Raw genomic sequence first — 20,251 nt, 5'->3', positions numbered from 1 at the left:
CAACACAACTCTTTGCTTTCACCCAAAGCTAAAGCCCGCCAATGTTACAATAGTGTGACGTTAAAACTCCATGCCACTTCTGAGAAAGTGGAATGGAGTGTAACTGGATGTATCTATCTGCAAGAACAAATCAACAAAACACAAAAAGTATCCACCTCTGCTCCCCACATTCACTTCTTTCCCTGCAAGGTGATTTATTTCCACGCTAAGTGACAGCAGCCTTCTCAGCTACAGCCCACAGGCACTGAGGCGGCTGGTGTATAGCCAGTGATGACATCATCAAAGTTTCAAAGAAAGAAATCACCACAAGAAGAAATAAAAAAAAAAAAAAAAAAAGTTGCTCTCTTCCTTTTAAGTGATGATATAAAAAGAAAAAAAAAAAAAAGATGACAGAAGCGGCTGGGGATTTAGCTCAGTGGTAGAGCGCTTACCTAGGAAGCGCAAGGCCCTGGGTTCAGTCCCCAGCTCCGAAAAAAAGAACCAAAAAAAAAAAAAAAAACAACAAAAAAACAAAAAAAAAAGATGACAGAAGCAATGAAGACCCTGGGGGATGGCATCTGTGATACTGTAGAGGACCCCTACCTCTCTTTTGCCCAGACTGCCAGCATACTCTGTATAATGCCATATGGAAACCAAGGAGTCTAATAAGAGACAAGTATTTTCTGTAGGCCTCTGAAAGTGCACTACTAAAGAGCCAGTTTAGACTACTTCTAAAGATGCCATGTACGGGAGTGTGTGCAGGCTGAGTAAACAGCTCTGGGTGCAAACCAGGAGGCAATGTAGCAATTTGCCTTGAAGGAAAATGTCAAGTGCCACGTTACCTTAAGGAAATTTCATTTCTCCAGTTTAGTTCATTGGAATGAATAGTACTGGATGTTCTTATTTGTTTTCCCTCCCCACTAGACCCTCCCAAGAACTGAAAGAGACACAGTATGTAAGCAGCCTAGCAATGGCTGCCATTAGACTAACAAAATAAATAATATGTTTGCTCAACATACACACTACAATTAATGTGAATGTAAGTGTAAACAGCTTAGAATAAAACAAAAGACAAACTAGCTTAATATCCTGGAAGTATTAGCCACTGGCCCGAGTCTGAGGTGTCAGTATTCTTCAGAGGGACAGTTGGCTACAGTTCCATGAAATGCCAGAGCACTCAGGCACCACCTGCCTTAACAATCTTACTTCTGACATAGCAGCACAGATAAAACTTTAAAAGCACTTTGTTTTGTAATGAATGTAACCCTCAAGGAATGCCAATTGTTTGGCTAACCATCCTATCAATTGATCTCAATGTCTCAATGTTTCTCTCACCTGCACAGAAACAGTTGTGGGCCCTAATGCACTCCACAAGTTCCATCACTGCATAGGGTAGGAGCCTGCCATTTACCACTCAGCAACACTAACAACAGTGTTAATCCATTTGTTGTGCCAGTTCCTTATTAAAACTTTGTCCAACAGTTTAGACCTCAAACTCTGCACCCTCACATCTGCCTAGTTGCAAGAAAAGGTGCAGCATGTTACAAAGAAAACAAATAAAGCATGATCTCCAGAGATTTTGTTCTTGCAAACAAACATCCTGATACAATATGGCAGAAAGGGGTCATGCAGGGGTTGGGGATTTAGCTCAGCGGTAGAGCGCTTGCCTAAGAAGCGCAAGGCCCTGGGTTCGGTCCCCAGCTCCGAAAAAAAGAACAAAAAAAAAAAAAAAAAAAAAAGAAAGGGGTCATGCAGTATCTGAGAAAAACTACCTCAAGCCCATTTGCTCCTTTCAAATGGAGCTAAGACCTATATATCACTGGACAATTACTGCATCGGTATAAGAGGCTGTTAATATTTCCCAAACTCCAAATCTAATTTTTATCCATCTGTACAGATCTAAGATTATTCAAAATTAATCCAATTTTTGCTTTTAATCCTTTCTTCACTAGATTAAAGCAATGTTTAAAAGGCCATTCCTGTGTTTTATTTAGAAAAGCACAGTAAATTTCAGTGTTTAAATACATACATATGCATACAAACATCTTAAAAACCCATTAAGATATTCTGAGTACATGATTATTGATTCATATGAGTATATTATTGTTAAATGACATAATTTGAGGAATTTTGTTAAAATATTAGAAAAATTCAAAGTAGCAACCTAGAAACACTGACAGCCATGCCTCCCTCTAAAGGTTCTCAGCCTTCCTAATGCTGTGACCCTTTAATACAGTTCTTCATGCTGTAGTGACCCCTCCCTCCCAGCCATAAAATTATTTCACAGCTATTTCATAACTGTAATTTTGCTACTGTTGTGAACTGCAATGTAAATATTTGATATACAGGATACCTGGTCTGTGACCTCAAAGGGGTTGAGACCACGGCTGTAAAGCCTACCAGCAGATGTGCGACTGCAGCGACGCCTCCCACCGACTCTCACCTGCTTGCGAGCATCCACATCAGCAGCATCCTCGATGTACGTGTCATCCATTTCACGTTCTTCCAGTTCCTTCTCCGCATTTTCTGGCAGAACAATTTCAAAATCATTCTTCGGTGCAGGGAGGCCTAACAACCCTAGACGGAGATGTTCACGAGATTCTCTTTCCTGGAGAAGAGAATCGGTCCTTGTCAATTCACACTGTCAGTACTAACAAATTCTCTAAGACGCCTGGAACAGCAGGGCGCAGTGACACATGCCTATAATCACAAAACTGAGGCAGGATTACCACAAACTCAGAACCAGCTTGGGCCTCAAGAACAAAACAAACAAGTTTCTGAAACAACTGGCTTGGGGCCAGTAAAACTGCTGGCCTCCAAGGCTGACCATTTAAGTCTGATTCCCAAGCTGTGCACAGCAGGACAAGAACCAGCTGCTTCAAGTGTGCTCCGACCCACACACGTACACTACGGTAAATGGGCACCCACATATGCCACATGAACATATACTAAGTAAGAAAATAAGTATAATGTAAATATTTAGATATGTAAAAATAAAACAATTAACTTAGTAGTGACTGCTATAAAGTGATCCTCAATTTTTTATCTTATCTCTTATCTTCCTTAATATCAAACAAAACCTTGACTTGTAATAAACCAGTGTTTTGTGGTCTTAAAAATGTCTCAAAACTATTTCTTCATGGACAGAGAAAAACGCTCATTAGGATCTGCACTTAATTTGGTATTATGAAAGAGGGAGGGGCAGACAGACAGACAGAGGGGGAGAAAGGGAGGGAGGGAGAGGGAGCGCATGAACGAGCTGGAGAGATGACTCACTGATTAAGAGCACTAGCAGCTGTTCCAGAGGACCTAGGTTCACTTCCCAACACCCACAAGGCAGCTCACAATTGTCTCTAACTTCAGCTCCAGGGGATCCAACACTCTCACAGACACACAGGCAAGCAAAACACCAAGCACATAAAAATAAAAACTTTAATTTAAAAATTTAGAGCTGGAGGTATCTCTCGGTGTAGAGCGCCTGCTTAGCAGGCTGAAGGTCCCTGGGTCCAATGCACTGATACATAACTATAAAGAGCTGACACTTACCATCTGCTTCACGTAAGAGGGGTCACTGTAGTCTGCCATTCCATCCTCTGGATTAATGTTTAATTTGTCTCTAAGTGGTGTTCTACCTGGGGTGGCGTTAGTGACTGGTTTCGGGGTTGTTCCACTCCGGGGAGTCAGCCCTTCAGCTCCATTAGAAGGAGTCCTATACAAACAGAAATCTAAGTCATGGTAATGCCTAAAGTAAGGAGTAAAGACACCAGAACCGCTCTCTCACTTTCACTGTGCTATCTAGATTAAGACTCAGGTCTGGTTTGCTGAACATAGTATTTATATGTACTGAACTGGCTTCCAACCCTGACGTCTGATGTTTCTGCCTTCCTGTATTAGGTCTACCAAACATCTTTTTGGACTTTTGACGTAGTGGGGTAACTAAGAACAAGCAATTGGCAGGGAGGCTTAGCTCCACACTCCTCGAAGGCCTCTGGTTTGAGCTCAGAGTGCTGATCCTTTATTGCCTCCCTTCTTAAGTCTTCAGCTTTCTGTCACACTCATTCCCATCAAAGGTGCACTTTCAATGGTTATGCCTTTATATTTTGTTTGGAAACCAAACACCACAGTTGCCGATTCACATCTAAGGATGAACAGGCTCTAAGTTTAGATTCTCAACAATAAAGTCCAGCAGCAACTTATACTTTAGTTATTCAAAGCCTTTCTGGTTTTGGTTGCTTACTTCCTGTATCTTGGCTGTGTTCCAGACTGATGGTACTGCCAGACATCTGTTCCCAACAGGTGCGGTGTTATCATTTAAGACATGGTCCCTGCCCCCAAGGAGCTTACAATCTATTTGAGAGACAAGATATACACAGGAAAATAGAGATTAGGCTCTCTTTAGCCTCACAGGAAGCACTAACTACTATACAAAGATTAGCTTCCAACAATTCTTGATTCTGCTGTCATCTACAAGTAGAATGGACTGTGGGGATTTCTAGCCTAAATAATCCAGAGGGCAGGGCTAACACCTAAAAGTAAATACCAGGGCTGGAGAGACAGAGGACTGGCTGCTCTTACAGAGGACCCAGGTTCAATCCCTACACCCACACTGCAGCTCACAACCTTAACTCCAGTCCAGGTAACCCAATTAGGAAACATCAAAAGGCAAACTGAAGTTGAACAGTTATTCCAATCTCTGTCAACATTACTCAAAAAAGCATGCTGCCCAGGTTATTAAATTCAAGTTTTTCTAAACTACAGAACATGCTGATGTTTACAATACCTGAAAGGGGTAGACAGAACCGTATTTGGAGTCTGCACAACCTGCCGCTGTGGCGTCACACCAGAGAAGTCACTCTCGTGCAGTGGGGTGTTAAGCCCACCTTTCAGTGGAGTGTCCACATTGGTCAAGGCCATGAGGTTCTGAGCTTCCTGGAGATAAAGAGAGTGCACAGCAGTCAGGCTAGTGGAACCCTGCCTCTGATCCTATTACACAAATCCTGACGCAGACAGGATTTATACACAATCTTTCATGGAAAACCAAGAGAGTGAATACTGCTCTGGAACAGGCCGGCGCTTTCAGTCCTTTGCCCACCTAACGCATCACATCAGGAGTTCTGAATAAAGTTTCCATGTCAAGATACGCTACCGTCACTGGTGTGAATGCAACATGCCTGCAACCCTGAGCACCTAGGGTGGAGAGACAGGGCGGTCAGCAGTCAGGGGTACCTTCAGTTACAGAGTAGTTTGAAGCCACCTGAGCCTCTGTGTTAAGGGGCAGGGGGAAACAGTGCTGTGGGCTTAGTATGAAACTGCCATTATCCAAGAGCTTCTCCCAGTATCCACGCCATCAAGTACTAAGAATCAAAGTTCCTGATATGAGCTGAGGGCAAATGTCACAACACCTAGGTTTCAGAATAGCTTCATCACTAATTCTTTATCTAATGTTCATAAGCAACTCTGAGTCTCTGCTGCTTCTGTTGGGAAGTTGAAACATACCTAAGCTGCCAATGCATGCCACAAAACTCATAGGATCAGACTGCTTTAAGAAGTCTCACCTAGACTCTGAAGACTTGGTCATGTCTCAGCCTTCTCAACCTTTTGGCTAAGACTGAAATGATCAGGCTCTTTTTAGTTCTCACCCTCCTGTAACTGTCTTTGCCTTATCATAGTTCCCAGCTCCATGTCTAAGGCAGACTTTACCTTTCAAAGTCAGGCACATACACATCTCTCTCATACTCGTCTGTGTCTTCAGTGTTCTTCTCCTCCCACTCCCTTTAAATGTAGGTGGGCTTGTGTTTCCCCTTGACAGAGAATACAGCAAGAGTAGCATGGCTTGATGTCCAAGGTTAGCTTAGAACCATGATGTAGCTTCTCTCCACACTCACACCTCTTATATCAGTCTGAGGTACCGGAGAGAAGTTCAATTGCCATGCTGAAGACGCATAAACCACATGCAGATGCAGACGTAAACTCATGCCATGCACCATGCTAAGTCACCAACCTATATCCAGCATCACTACCACACATGCAGGATGATACTCCATGTGTTCTAGCCACTACCTGTCAAGTCACCCTCAAATGCTGAGTCTTCTCAGCTGAGGTACTAGACATCTTAAGGCAGGGGGAAGTCACCTTTTGTGCCCTGTTTAAATCCCCAACCCACAGCAGTCACAAGTATAGTAAATTGTCTAAACTACTAAGAGGCAAAATGTAGACAACTAGAGCAAGACTTGCTCCATGATTCTGAGTATCTCTTCTCATGAAGAGTCTAGAATTTCATACTATCAAAAGTCCTGAGCATGCTTTGATATTCCAAATACAAAGTATCTCTTAGAAAGAGACAGACTTACAACTTCTACATAAGAGGAGAAAACAACACTACATCTAGAAGAGCAAAGGTAACATGACTCACTTTAGGTACCAGGATAATAAACACACAAAGGTAGAAAACACACTATCCTTAAAACCACCCTAAAACGGGGCTGGGGATTTAGCTCAGTGGTAGAGCACTTACCTAGGAAGCGCAAGGCCCTGGGTTCGGTCCCCAGCTCCGAAAAAAAGAATAAAAAAAAAAAAAAAAAAAAAAAACCACCCTAAAACAATATAACCAAATGACCCAGCAGAATACTGGCTCTTCTAGGAGCTGTCTCCTATTCTAGTCTGTCAACTTGATTATACTGAAAAATATATAATTATACTGAAATGTTCCCACAATCTCCCTCCCCTTTCTTTCCTCAAAAGCAAAATCAAAGTAAAAGGGTGCCACTAGGAGGCAGCAACTTGTGGGAGGCCCTTGCACATGCAGTGTCCTTCCTTGCACTGCTCTGCTCCATGCCCAGTGTTCTGAGGCAGCCGTGAGGACCTACAGCAGCAGGTCCACAATCTTTCAGGCACAGTGGCTACCAAGTACCAACAAATGGAAGGGAGGGATGGATAGATGGCTCAGAGGACAAAAGCACTGGCTGCTCTTAAAGACCCAGGCACAACTCCCAGCACATGTAATTGTCTGTAATTCAAGTTCCAAGAGCTCCAACACCCTCCTTTGACTATGCAGATTCGGCACACAAATAGTGCACATATATGTATGCAGAGAAACCATCCACACATACAAAACTTAAAAGCACAGAACTGCAAAATCTGTACTTCCCTGACAAGAACAATATGAAGGCAGAGGGGCAGGCCGGCACCAACATGCTGTGAATGAACAGACGGTCACCACTGAGCCTGCTAGTTCAGACCACTTAGCCTGCTAATTAGGTTTCTGTGCTATAAGAAATGCTCTGGGATCATGGCCATCAAACTGCTGGCCCAACCAATACACAACCAAACCATATGGTGTCCTCCACAGTGACACAAAGATGATCAAATCAACAGTGCCAGCATACCTGTAGAATCCTGTCTTGGGAGGCTGGAGTCCGTGGTGTTCTCAGAGCAATGCTGTTGTTTGTGACATTGTACTCAGACAGGAGAGTGCTAGAAGCAGAGTTTGTGATCCCAGACTCCTCCGCAGTCTGCCGTGCAACTTCACTGGCCTGGCCTACCTTGACAACTTCCTGGAGTTCAGCATCTGAAATCTAAAGGACAAGACCAGCCCTGTAATCCCTTTAACAGGAGCAGTGCAGCTTAAACATTCCATGTTTCAGAGAATGATTTGCTAAAGCTGGGTCAAGGGCAGAAAGACAAAGGCCTCTCTGTACCACTTAATTTCGCCTGGCTTTAAAATTTCCAAAATAAAATTTTAAGTCTTCCTTTTACTATGGGGGGAAAGTTCACATTATAAACAACTGGCTGCAATGGCTGTATTTCTGTATTTAAAATTGTTTTAGGATTTTTATTAATTCTTACAGAATTCCATACAATATTTACCGATATTTAACACCCCAAGTTCCTCCCAATATATTCCAACCTCCTCCCCACCCAGCTTTGTTTCCCCTTTGTAAATATAGAATGGATCATATATGTGCATGCCACCCTTACATGGGAGCCACACTAATCTTCATATCATCCCAATGGTGTGTACGCACTAGGCATAGTCAAAATGTTTTAAATCAATATATTGACAGATTTAATGCATCAAGAACATAAGTACTTGTACAAAACTATTAATGAGAAGATAATACTATTGAAAAATCAACTAAATATCACACAGTCCACTAAACCTCAAGATCTCTAGGAAAATCTAAAAGTGTACTTCTGTAATTTTACCAAAAGAAATATCCTTAGAAATATTAAAGAAAAATTCAATTAAGAACTACCAAGAACTGCCACCACTCAAAGCGGGAGCACATAACAGAACTGTGCTCATGCGCTCACCGATGGACTTTTCTCCACGTGGCTCTCCATTAAACTATGGTTTCTTGAGCATTAAGCACAGGCCTGAGACAGCAGCCCACCTCTATTTACTGAGTCTGATGTAAGCTTGTAAATCCACAGGATGATAGACTGTTCCAGTTACCTGAGGGGCAGGCAGCACAAGTTTGCTTCTCTTTTTAGTAAACTCAGAGACACCACTAGTTTGAAGGATAGCAGATGGTAAATCAGATTCTTTTTTCCTTTTTAAATGCTGTTTGTCTTTTTTTCTATCTCTTCCTTCTTTTTCACTGTAATGGATCAAGACAGAAAAGAAAATTACACACAGGCAATAATATCAAGAGCTATATAAACTATTAAACTTTAAGCAATTTCATTTCTAAGGAATTTTTATAAAAAACAAAAGTAGTATGTTAATCAATTCCTACATAATTAATCTAGTACATTTGAGAAAAATAAACTTGGAATAGTTACAGAATTATTAACAAAAAAGAAACACTAATTTAAGTTCTAAAATTTAAAGCCTAAAACTATAAAAATAGTAATATCAAAAATAATATATGCCAAAAAGTACAAGTTTACTATGTTTATATTCACATAGAAACATATGTGAGCATAATGATTTGTATGCAGAAAAAGATACATGAGACAGAATTAAAATATACCAAATGTTTAAGGACCCCATCATGATTTTTTTAATTCATACAAGAAATTTTTCACATTTATCTTTTATTTGGGGGGTTGGGAGTGCACCACCTGCAATGGTGTACACGTTACACTTAGAGACGACTGGTAGGAGCTTACTCTCTCCTTCCACCACGTGGGTTCCAGAGATCAAACTCAGATCATCAGGTTTGACAGTGGGTTTCTTTATCTGATGGGCCATCTTGCTGCCCAAGAAAGTAAAAAAAGTAAGGAAAAAGGGTATGTTCATCATAACGACACCAAAGGTTGTTAAGACGCTTAAACCAGCCTCAGGCAGTATGTTAAAGATCTGTTTCCTTCCCTACCACAGACAGGTCTACCCCTTCCAAACACCTAGCTTTCTTATTTAATCTATTTGAAGAGCCTACCTAAACAAACGCCTAAACACTCAAGAAAATTCTGTTGCATAGTGCTTGATAACTAAGTAAAAATTCCTATCAGTAGACTCACGGAACTCCTAGACATCTCTAAAATGAGCAGAGAGATAATTTAAACAACAGAAACATCTACCTATCTATATCAAATATAAAGATTTAAGAATACAGCAAACACTTTTATCTTTTCTTTGTAAGAAATAAAAGGCAAATATTTTTCACTTTAAAAATGTCTTGGGGCTGGAGAGATAGCTCAGCAGTTAAGAGCACTGACAGCTCTTCCAAAGGTCCTGAGTTCAATTCCCAGCAACCACATGGTGGCTCACAACCATCTGTAATGGGATCCGATGCCCTCTTCTGGTGTGTCTGAAGAGAGTGACAATGTGTTCACATATGTAGAATAAATAAACCTTTTTGTAAATAAATAAACAGGTTAAGCCAATGAGATGGCTCAACACACAAAGGCATTTGCTACATAAGCTCAGTGACAGGAACTGACTTCCAGAACTCTGAAACAGAGGTGGAAAGAGAACCAACTCCATCAGGGTGTCTTGGCTGTGACCTCCACAGTACCCAAGGGGAAAACACACACTCCAACTCTAGAGCTAGAAAAATGGAATCAGGCAAACTCTTGGAGCTCGTACACCAAAACTGGTGAGCTCCAGGCCAATGAAAAACTTCATCTCAACAAAGTGGGGAGAAATGGCAGAGCTCTTGCCTAACATCTGGAGTGGTAGTGGGGAGAATACAAGATGAACAGCTCCCAGGGAACAGCACTCAGAGTTGATCTCTCTTCTCCAAATACACAAGCACACACTCACAGACACCCACCAATATAAATACACCATAGGGAACACATACAAGCAAATGATAAAATAAGCCAGAATTGATTTTGGTAAGATTTCTTCAAGTCATCAGCAAAAGATCTAACTATTTACAAATTGTACAAAAATATAAAGATGTCATTGGTTAAAAAAAAAATAGTAAGTTAAATATAGTGGTGTTTAATCCAACACTAGGAAAGCAGAGGCAAGTGGATCTCTGTAAGTTTGAGAACAGCCTGATCTACATAGTGAGTTCCAGGACAACTAGAGCTACATAATGAAATGCTGTCTTAAAAAAAAAAAAAAAAAGTAATATATAAACAAACAAACAAAAAATATGTCATTAGTAATAGCAACTGGACTACTAAGATGGCTCAGTGATTAGTAACTGGGTGGCTGCTCTTCCAGAAGAAGTTTGATTTCCAGTACCCATACAGTAGCTCATAACCATCTGTAACTCTAGTTCAGGGAATTCAATGTCTTCTTTCTGCCCTCCGTGAGTATCAGGCACATATGAGGTACGCATACATACAGGCAAAACACTCAAACAGGCTCAAAAAAGGAAAGCTGTCGTCAGCGAGTAAACAGCCTACGAAACACAAGCACTAAGTAAGGAGCACACATCAGGTCAGTGAGATGCTTAGCAGGTAAAGGCACCCGACTCCCAAACCTGACAACCCCATGACCTGCATGGTAGGAGAGAAACCACCTGTTGTCTCACATCCATATGGGTGCTGTAACATACATGCCACACAAGTACACACAAAATACTTACACACTTACACACTAAGTAGATAAAATGCTTCTAGTATACTAATAACAATACTGCCCAGGTTCATTGACTTTCTCACGGAGGTAACCTCATTAAACTCGTCAAAGCATAAAGAGGCTCCATCACCCTAAACCCTAAGAAGCTGGCACATAGTCAAGGCTTGCCAGAGTCCTACTGCACCTATTTCCAAACTCAGAGGGACTCACGATCTTAGCTCCCCGTCAAGATCCTGCTGTCGTAATTTCCTGAAATCAGCATCAAGGGCCTGGTAATTCTCCTCAGAAGTATCATAAAAACCAAGAGCAGGCTTTTTTTCAAATGGGATTTCAGCATTATAATCAACTCCTCTCTTCTTTTTCCTTTTCTTCTGAATCTCTATGCCAGCTGCTCGAAGTTCCCGTCTTTTCTGGAGGGCAGCAAGGCGCCTGGAGAAAAAGAATACAAAGTCACCTTGAAAATTAACACTGCCAGGCAGAGACAGGTTAATCTAACATCACTAAGAAAACTATCTGGTTATCTGGAAAAGAAGTATTTACTCAAGCTCTTACCCCACCCGGTTTGTCAAATTCCAATTCTGATTTTAAAATACAGTAAAGCAAAAGGGAAAGTAGAGAAAGTGTAAGTAAATGTGTGCCTTTTCTCTCTAAGTAAGAATAGACCTGTGGGGCACAGTGAGAGGTTACAGTTTCCACAACAAGATGGGTTTCTTTTGTTGTTGGTGGTGGTGGTGGTGGTTTTGGTTTGGGGAGGCTTTTGTTTTTGTTTTGGGGGCAGTTGCAAGGGTGGAAGGTGGATATAAAGGGACCGGGAGATGAGTGGGATTGGGGTGCATGATGTAAACTTACAAAGCATCAATAAAATTTTTTTTAAAAATAAAGTATAGTCACTAGCCAGGAAGTGATGGTGTAGACTTTAATCACAGCACTCAGGAGTTCAAGGCCAGCCTGGTCTACTAAGTGAGTTCCAGGACAGCCAGGGCTACACAGAGAAACCCCATCTTACAAACAAACAAACAATATTAGAATATAGTTACTAATAAGTAGCAAAAAAAAAAAAAAAAGAATGTTGAGATTTAAATTTTTTGCAGCATAAATTGCAGCAAAAAAGTATAAAACAAAATAAAAACATATTTGATACTAATCAAAAAAGGTTAAATACATTTTATGTACCAAGTGGACCTGAGAGGAGTCAGAGGTATGATCAAAATATATATGAAATTGTCAAAGAAATAATAAAATACTATTTTTTAAAGTTTATGTAAGCTCTTTATTTATGTTTATGTATGTCTATGTGAGTGAACTCCACATGCATACAGTGCCTAAGGCGATCAGGAAAGAGCACTGGCATTCTTGGCGCTGAAGTCATAGGTGGTTATGAGCTAGAACATAACTATGGTCTCTTCAGGAGCACTTAACCACTAAGCCATCTCTCCAGCCCTCTAAGTAGAATTTAAAACTCTAATGTGGATAGAAAAAGAAAAGAGTAAACAGAAATAATGCAAGTTTTACTTAACTAGCAATCACAAATTAGCATGCACTATTTCCAAATATCTAGTTACTATCATTTTGAACTTTATTTTAATGGCAAAAGTGTAAAAAATAAGGCTGAGCATAGTGGTGCATACCTTTGATCCCAGCGCATGGGACACAACAGGAGGAAACTGGATCTCTGAGAGTTTGAGGCCAGAGCCAAAACTACCCATCTCAAAAGAAGGTATAGAAGCAGACCATCTCCAGCAAAGGTAATGGAAAAACCAACTGGATGACTTTCTCAAAACAAACTTAGGAACACACACTAAAAACCTACCAATTCATATCAAAGCCACCAATTCATTTCTCTGAATTCAACTAAAAATAAATAAATAATCCAACATAAACAAGAATTTAATCAGACTGTTTTGCTGAACACTGGTCACAATCTAATTCACCAATAAGAATTTACTGAATGAATTTACAAAAGATATAAAACAAGGTATTGTACAGGCTCTATGTAACTTCTGAAATATGCAACTTCTACACAATCCTGAGGAAAACTAGAAATCCGCTCTTACACAGACAAAGGCCTAAGGTAGAGCGGAGTCAATGTTACTCAACAGATAGACAAGTACATGAACGTTATGTGCACATCTCAGCCAGAGTCAGTATTTAACTGTGACAATCAGCAGAGGGTAAAAGTCCATTTAATTCCATTTCTGCTTTGTATTTACTAATGATGCTTTAATTTTAGTGAGTTAATGAGAAAAGTTATTCACAGTATTAAAGACAGAAAAACAAATCACATACCAGTATACACGAGAGTGACAGCCAGTATGAAAGTTCAAGAAACAAGAAACAGTCCCCAGAAAACATGAAAAAGGAAGGGCGTGGCGAACGTATAAAAATTCAAGAAAATCTAGCTAACCTCGGTAAGAAAGACAAGCAGATAACAGCTGCAGGACCCTCTCCCTTCTACCTACCAGCTCCTAGAGGAAACTCCACACAAGTACAGCCAAGAACACGAGCTCCCTCTCCCTGCCAGCTAGCAGTCAGAGGCTTTCAGTCCAGGGGAGCCAGACATCAGTACTTCTTACCCTGCCACCAGACACCCAGCTACACAGGCTCCCTTCTTCCACCCAAACAGTGGTTCTCCCCTGGGCATACTGACACTGGGAATGAAGTCCTGAAAGCTCTTTCTGCCCCAGCTTCTGGATTGAAGGCTCTACCTTGGGAGAGATTTGAAGACTGCCCACCACACCTGCTCCCCAGCACCCTGGGCTCTTTAACCAAGAGTGTCTATCAGAAATGCAGTCAAGGACCCCTAGAGAAAAAAAGCAAGACCTAAAAGCCCTGACTCCCATCAACAACAGGAGCTCAATCCAGCCAAAGGGCACTTTCAAAAGCAATCAAAGTTGTGGTCAACAGCAAGTGGGAAAAGAGAAGAGGTTCGGTGGAAACAAGGCAGTCTGTGAGCCGACTAGCTTGACAGAGACCAAAAGACTGGGTCAGAGTAAGTCTCCTGGAATCAGAGTAAATCTCAAAAGCCAATCTCAGAACCATCTCTTCAAAGGAACTCAAACTGGATCAAATCTGACTACACAGCAATTTATAACCCCAGAACACTGCTGAAATCACTACAACAAACAACTGGATACAATCAGGAAAAAGATATCAACAAGAACCCTGCCCCAACCATGCCATCCCACAATGACTGTGGTATCCAAGACTCCTACTCTCTGAGCAACATCATCAGAGGACAGCAATAGAACAAACTTCACTAAAGTAGTAAGATCAAAACAAACAATTAAACTAGATGAGGACAGGGATACAGTACCCACAACTATTATGTTACCATATACAAAACATGCAATTTTCAAGGAAAAAAAAGAGACTTGTGAAGAAATCAGTCAGTTACAAGGGAACCTCAGAAAGATTAACAAATAACTGTGTAAGATGTGACTACAGAGTGATCCAATTAGGTCTCTATGGTAACGAGTTTACAGACACATAAACAAACATCTACAATGAAAGAGAAGTCTTGAAGGATGTGTTCCAAAAGTAAATTTCATTCTTTAAAATAAGAGGAACCAAGACTAACACATTAGAGAACACTCCCTTCTTCATGCTAAGTGACTCTAACTAAAGCATATGCTAGTGTATCAGTCACGTCCTAAAACATTACTTAACCCTCAAGAGTATACAGAACAGAAAAGTAGCTGGATATGAAGAAAACATAGCACCTTCTCTTAGATAGGATAGTTCTCTATGTGTATCACTCTGACTACTCCTACACTAATGAATGGCCAGCTACTATGCCAAAAGCATCCTCCATCCCAGGATCCAGCACTGGGAATACCAACACAGTGCTAGCTACCCACTAGGTCAAAAAGCAAGTTCTAGACAGCACAGGAGCCAAAAAAGGCTCTAGGTAGACTGTGGGGTAGGGAGTTTATCAATACCTGAATCCCACCAACTGCCACACAGTTCAGATGGTATCTTTACCAACTTTATCTTAGCTTCTGGGCATCAGAATGATATAAATTCAACCAAAAGGAAGCAAGGAGAAGGTGGGGGAAGGCCTAAGCAAAGAACAATGCCTAATACAGTTCGCTCGCTTTTTAAGTGACGATTTCTCCGACAGCCTAGACTTTGGCTCAAGGCTCATTAACTTTAAGTCCCTCTAGGATCAGCTGGGAGTCCTGCCCAACACTGACCAAGAGGATGAGGAGCTGGAAACTGACAATCATGTGAAAGCCACCTGAAGCCACAATGCTACAAGAGATCAAACACAGCATGCTGGGTCAAGTATTTGCCCGTAATTTCTGCCATGCTTTGTAAACTTTTTAAGTGTATTTTTCCTATAACTATTCTGAAATGGTTAGGGAGAAAATACAGAAGTTGTTTTTGTTTGTTCCAGATGTTCCAGAACAATAAAGGCACTAAGGAGTAACAGCAAAATGGGAATTGATCAGTTCAGACTAGTTACCAACTAGAGCAGATAACCATACAGTTGCCTGAACCTAAGGACGCATAACCAATTACTGTACATAGAATGAAAAGAAAACATGCCTTGCTTCTTCCAACTGCTTTTCTCTTGCTTTCCTCTTAGCCTTCTTTCCTTGAGTATTGGCCAAACGGGCTCGAGCCTCAGAAAGCATCTCAAGTTCATCTGCGAAAATAAAGACAAGAAAAATAAGTTCCTCTCCAACAACAGCAGTCAGGCATATCCCAGTGCTTACAATGACAAAAGCATAAATATACTCACTACTGGTACAGGGCACAGAAAACTTGTCAAGTCAGAGAAAGGTTACAAATCATCCCATCATTAACTTGCTCGTTATGTAGGCCTCGTGCCATATTTACCTCTGTGAAAATGTTTCCCATTAAAATCAGAATAAGAATGTCTACTTCAGAGATGCTAAGAGCTAAGAAAAATGAAGTATATCAAGCAAGGATCAAGTATTTGCTCACAGAAAGCTCTACTACAATAGCATCCGTAACACCAACAAAATGACACTTCACCAGCAGAGAAATAATGCAGCAACTAATCATGGGGAACTGATAACCTTCAGACATTTTTCCCCTCAGAATTGTTTTTTCTCCAAGACATTTTCTACAGCTCTCCCCAACAAAACAACAAAAGCAGTCTCATAATGATGGACAAGACTTAAGACTCCACTCAGATCATAGTCCTCTCTCTTCCCTCAGTAAGAATTACCAACTCAGTTTCCTCAGGGGAGGACCTGGTGCCTACAGCTTTAAAAGTTCCCCAAGTGGAAAGGATGTAACAGCCTCATAGTCACATACTCGTCACTCTTGGGAGCCACTGCATTCAGGTTTTAAATCTTTTCATCTTTAAACTACCACGTACCCAAAAAAAGGTAAAGGAGGTATTATTCTCAAGTTCAAAGAGCCTACATGACTTAGCTAAGGTCAAACAGCTAGTAAATAGCAGAGATGGACCCAAAGGCCAATCCCGGACTCTTGACTCGATGTGTTACAGAATCACTGTCAGTCTCCAGCATAGCTCTTGAAGACCAGTCCTTTCCTAGAGAGTAAATCACCCTAAAGTCAAAAAAACAGCAAAGTCCAATATGCTAGCTTGTTGTCTCTCCTTCTAGAAAAGGAACGAGAGACAGGATCCTGCGAGCCTCATCACCCACTTCTGGCACATCTGACTACTACACTGATCAATTCATTAAATGAAATGAAGAAAGAGAAAATAAAGGGTATCATCAAAAAACCAGACACATTTGGGGAGATACCTAGAATAACCACTGACAGAACTGGGATTCTAAACATCAGGAGTTCAGGAGAAACTAAGAAGAGTGTGAGGAAGGCCTGAGTCACATGTTGTGAGCAGAAATTCTTCCCAGCATCCACTCACCCTCATCCATGTCAATTGGATCAGGCCGGGCTGGTTTGGTTTCTGGATTTGGATCTATCTCTCCAGGCTTAAGTTTTCGGGGGTCATCTGTTGTTTCCTCTTCATTGTCCCTTTGGGCAGTTTTGTCCCTTGGAGGGAAAAAAACAAACCCCAGATGAGTCAGTCACAGCATCACCCCATTTAGTATGAGAATTACCAAGGTTCTGGCTCTGGCACTCCTTTCTTTCCCAAAATAACCAACAGATGAGTGTTATGGAAAACAGCATCTTTACAACTGCTTCATGAGAATAAAAGGGACATTACAATTCTCTAATTTCAGTATTTCCACTCATGAGGAAACAAGCAGCCATTCCTCACAAATACAGAACATCCAGACAAATACACTCCTGGAACAGAACGACAAAGTCCTAATAAGCTCTCAGCAGCGCTGCGTTGGTGATGGGGCCTCATGCACCCACTCACACTCACACTCACACTTTCCTGAGTGTGACTAGCACATTTTGTAAACTACCCTTCTACAGGAGAGGCGGAAAACATCATTTTGCTCAACCATTCGACATCTGGAATACAGAATTCAGTGACTTTGGTTTCTCTGGCTTTAGTCACAGGCACAACTAAGCTGGAAATGCTCTAAGCTTGTTCAGCAGGTTAACATAACACAGCCTTCAGGACACTCTGAGGCCCACTCACAGGAGGAATTCATAGTGCTCCAAGCACTGGGCTGCTGTCCTTCCTATGATTGGAGCAATGGTCCTCCACTGCGTTGGCATCAGCTTGGCCAAGTGCAAGAGCTTTTCTTCCTCTTCTCTGGACCATTCAGTTTTCTTAATACTTGGGTCCAGCCATTCGTACCTGTTAAAGACAACATATCAAACATTAGTACTCCATGTACCGACTCTAAGACCACATGCTCTCATCCTTCAATCACTAACACTATGCTGACAAGAGAACTCACTGTGAAGCTGAACTAACTCATCTGCCCCTCTTCACATTACAATGTATGTTCAGTATATAAGACTAGTGAGACTAGTGAGACTTGGGCTGGAGAGATGGCTCAGTGGTTAAGAGCACCCGACTACTCTTCCAGAGGTCCTGAGTTCAATTCCCAGCAACCACATGGTGGCTCACAACCATCTGTAAAGAGATCTGATGCCCTCTTCTGGTGTATCTGAAAACAGCTACAGTGTACTTATATATAATAAATGAATAAATCTTTAAAAAAAAAAAAAAAAAAAGACTAGTGAGACTTAAAACTCTAACAAACTAAAGTCCAAGATGCAATCATGGAACTTCTTTTTTTTTAACTAGTACTTATTTTTATTTGTTTAACCGTCTTTTGTTTTATGTCTATTTGGTTTGTTTTTTGTGGTAATTGTGTTGTTTTGTTTTGGGTTTTCTGGTTTTTTGAGATAGGGTTTCTCTGTGTACCATTGTCTGTCCTAGAACTCCATCTGTAGACCAGGCTGGCCTAGCATTCAGACATCTGCCTGCCTCTGCATTCCATGATGGGATTACAGATGTGCATCACCATACCCAGCACTTGTTCTTAGATTTTCTGAACTGCTAAAAGTACCTGGAAAAAATAGCACCTTGTATTATTTATATTACAATTTCACTGTACATCCTTATGTTTGAGTCCCACAGCATCTTCACTTACTTCTCTAAACGTCCACTTAAACCCACTGTTTAATGTTCCAGAGCTGTGTGCTTCCATGTGCTGTACTTTTAAGTTTAAAGTAGAAGACACTGTCCGTCTTCTAACGTCTCAGTCTGCCTTGTCCATGAGGTGGTTAGCTGGGTGAGAACCTGTCCACATGTCTAAGTCCTCACTGCCACTGGTGCTCCAGCTAGGCTGAAGCTTAAGGCTTACAGTCACTAAGAGAAAGTGAATCAAACTACTGCAGCCTGAGAGCCCCCTTCCTTCTGCTCTGCATCTGACCCTTCCCACCATCAGAATCTGGGTCACTTCACACAATCCAAATCCTGCTCCTCATAGCATATGGGCTGCAGCCGAGATGGTTCATCCAAGTCCAGGACACTGCTCATGACCACCACTCTGTGACTTAACAAGGTAACACATAAGTAGAATGTTGCATTTTAGTATAGCAAATATGCAATATTGCTGCCCTATTAAAAGGAAGCTAACCACTGTGACCTGGCCTTTAAAAAAAAAAAAAAAGCACTGTTTAGCATTTATTTCTTTGGGAAAGTAAGTCCTAAAATAACCAATTTATAAACTTTTAGACCACAACTTATTCAATGAACTGAGGCCCAGCTACCTAAGATTTTGTATTGTGTCTCACAAGGCACTCTCAAATAAATACATTAACTCACTTGGACAAGGATTCACAACTGATCAATTAGTGCTAAGTTGTGAGAAAACAGGCAGGGTAAAGAGGAGGAAAAATGGTTTGCTCAAGACACAGGAAGCAAGTGGTAAGTACATCTAAAGGCCCCTCTTTCCATACTTCCCTCCATATCACAGTTCATGCTTTAGGGGAATAGAGGGGGTCAAAGAGCCAGCTCCCTCATCACAGTGGGGATCCGGATCACACTGCTTTCCCCTGGACTGACTGGTACATACATACCATCTGGCTTTGCACTGCTTTGCCGATTTCCTATGCAGCAATGAGGCAATCCTAGACCACTGGTTTTTCCCATATTTCATTACCGCTGCTTTAAGAATTTCATCCTAGAGAGTTACCAAAGAGAATGCATTCAGTCACAAGCCTCTAAATGAGAAAAGACAAAACTTAAGTTAGTCCCCGCAGAGGTCCTGTAGAGAGAGGCACACGATCGTTAAAAAAATAAAAAAGGCATGGAAACTTTATTATTCAGTGGTTAAGAACATGTACTGCTCTTTGCAGAAAATGTGAGTTCAATTCCCAGCACCCTTATCAGGCATCCTGCCTATAACTCCAGCTACAAGGGGATTCAAAGTCTCTAGCCACTGAAGGCACCTGTACTCATGCACAGACACATAATTTTTAAAGTAAAATATATCTTTAAAAAAAAAGAGAGAAAGGACATCTTACCTGCCCCTCAACAAACTGGAGGTGGGAAAAGTCAATGCTGAAAACACTACTTTATGACAGACAAAATTATTCACCCATATGTACCTGCCATTCTCTTCAAAGATAGAGTTCATATTTATATTTACTCAAAACAAAAATAACAACTGCAACAAAAACAAAAACAAAAAAAGCAAAGCTTCCTGAATATCTACCTTGAACCAGGTCTCATTATATACTCCAGGAAAGAGAATCAAAGAAGCAACTTGAGACTCTGGTTCAACACATTTCCTCTCCATCATCCTACTAACCACAACAGCTCAGGATCCACATTTCCCTCTACCTCATCAGTCAGCACCATCTACTCCAATCTCCAAAAACTACTTCACCGGGGTACCCATAGCATAACCCAAT

General features: G+C 41.1%; 1 protein-coding gene across 2 annotated transcripts in view; it reads right to left on the bottom strand.

Moving 5' to 3' along the window:
- The window catches only part of Cdc5l (cell division cycle 5-like), a 38,142-nt gene that overhangs the window by 16,097 nt on the left and 1,794 nt on the right, over positions 1 to 20,251 (bottom strand). For both annotated transcript variants that reach the window (XM_087567904.1, NM_053527.2), the window contains 10 exon segments: positions 19,415 to 19,518; positions 17,517 to 17,678; positions 16,827 to 16,954; positions 15,509 to 15,608; positions 11,171 to 11,389; positions 8,435 to 8,579; positions 7,365 to 7,553; positions 4,760 to 4,908; positions 3,526 to 3,688; positions 2,423 to 2,587 (listed from right to left, as the gene is read on the bottom strand). In XM_087567904.1, the coding sequence (XP_087424030.1) occupies positions 2,423 to 2,587; positions 3,526 to 3,688; positions 4,760 to 4,908; positions 7,365 to 7,553; positions 8,435 to 8,579; positions 11,171 to 11,389; positions 15,509 to 15,608; positions 16,827 to 16,954; positions 17,517 to 17,678; positions 19,415 to 19,518 (1,524 nt within the window).

This window comes from Rattus norvegicus, chromosome 9, assembly GCF_021556685.1.
Source record: "Rattus norvegicus strain SHRSP/BbbUtx chromosome 9, alternate assembly SHRSP_T2T, whole genome shotgun sequence".
Classification (NCBI taxonomy): Eukaryota; Metazoa; Chordata; class Mammalia; order Rodentia; family Muridae; genus Rattus; species Rattus norvegicus.
The sequence above is the reverse complement of the archived record's forward strand: the minus strand, read 5'-3'. Positions and strand labels throughout refer to the sequence as shown.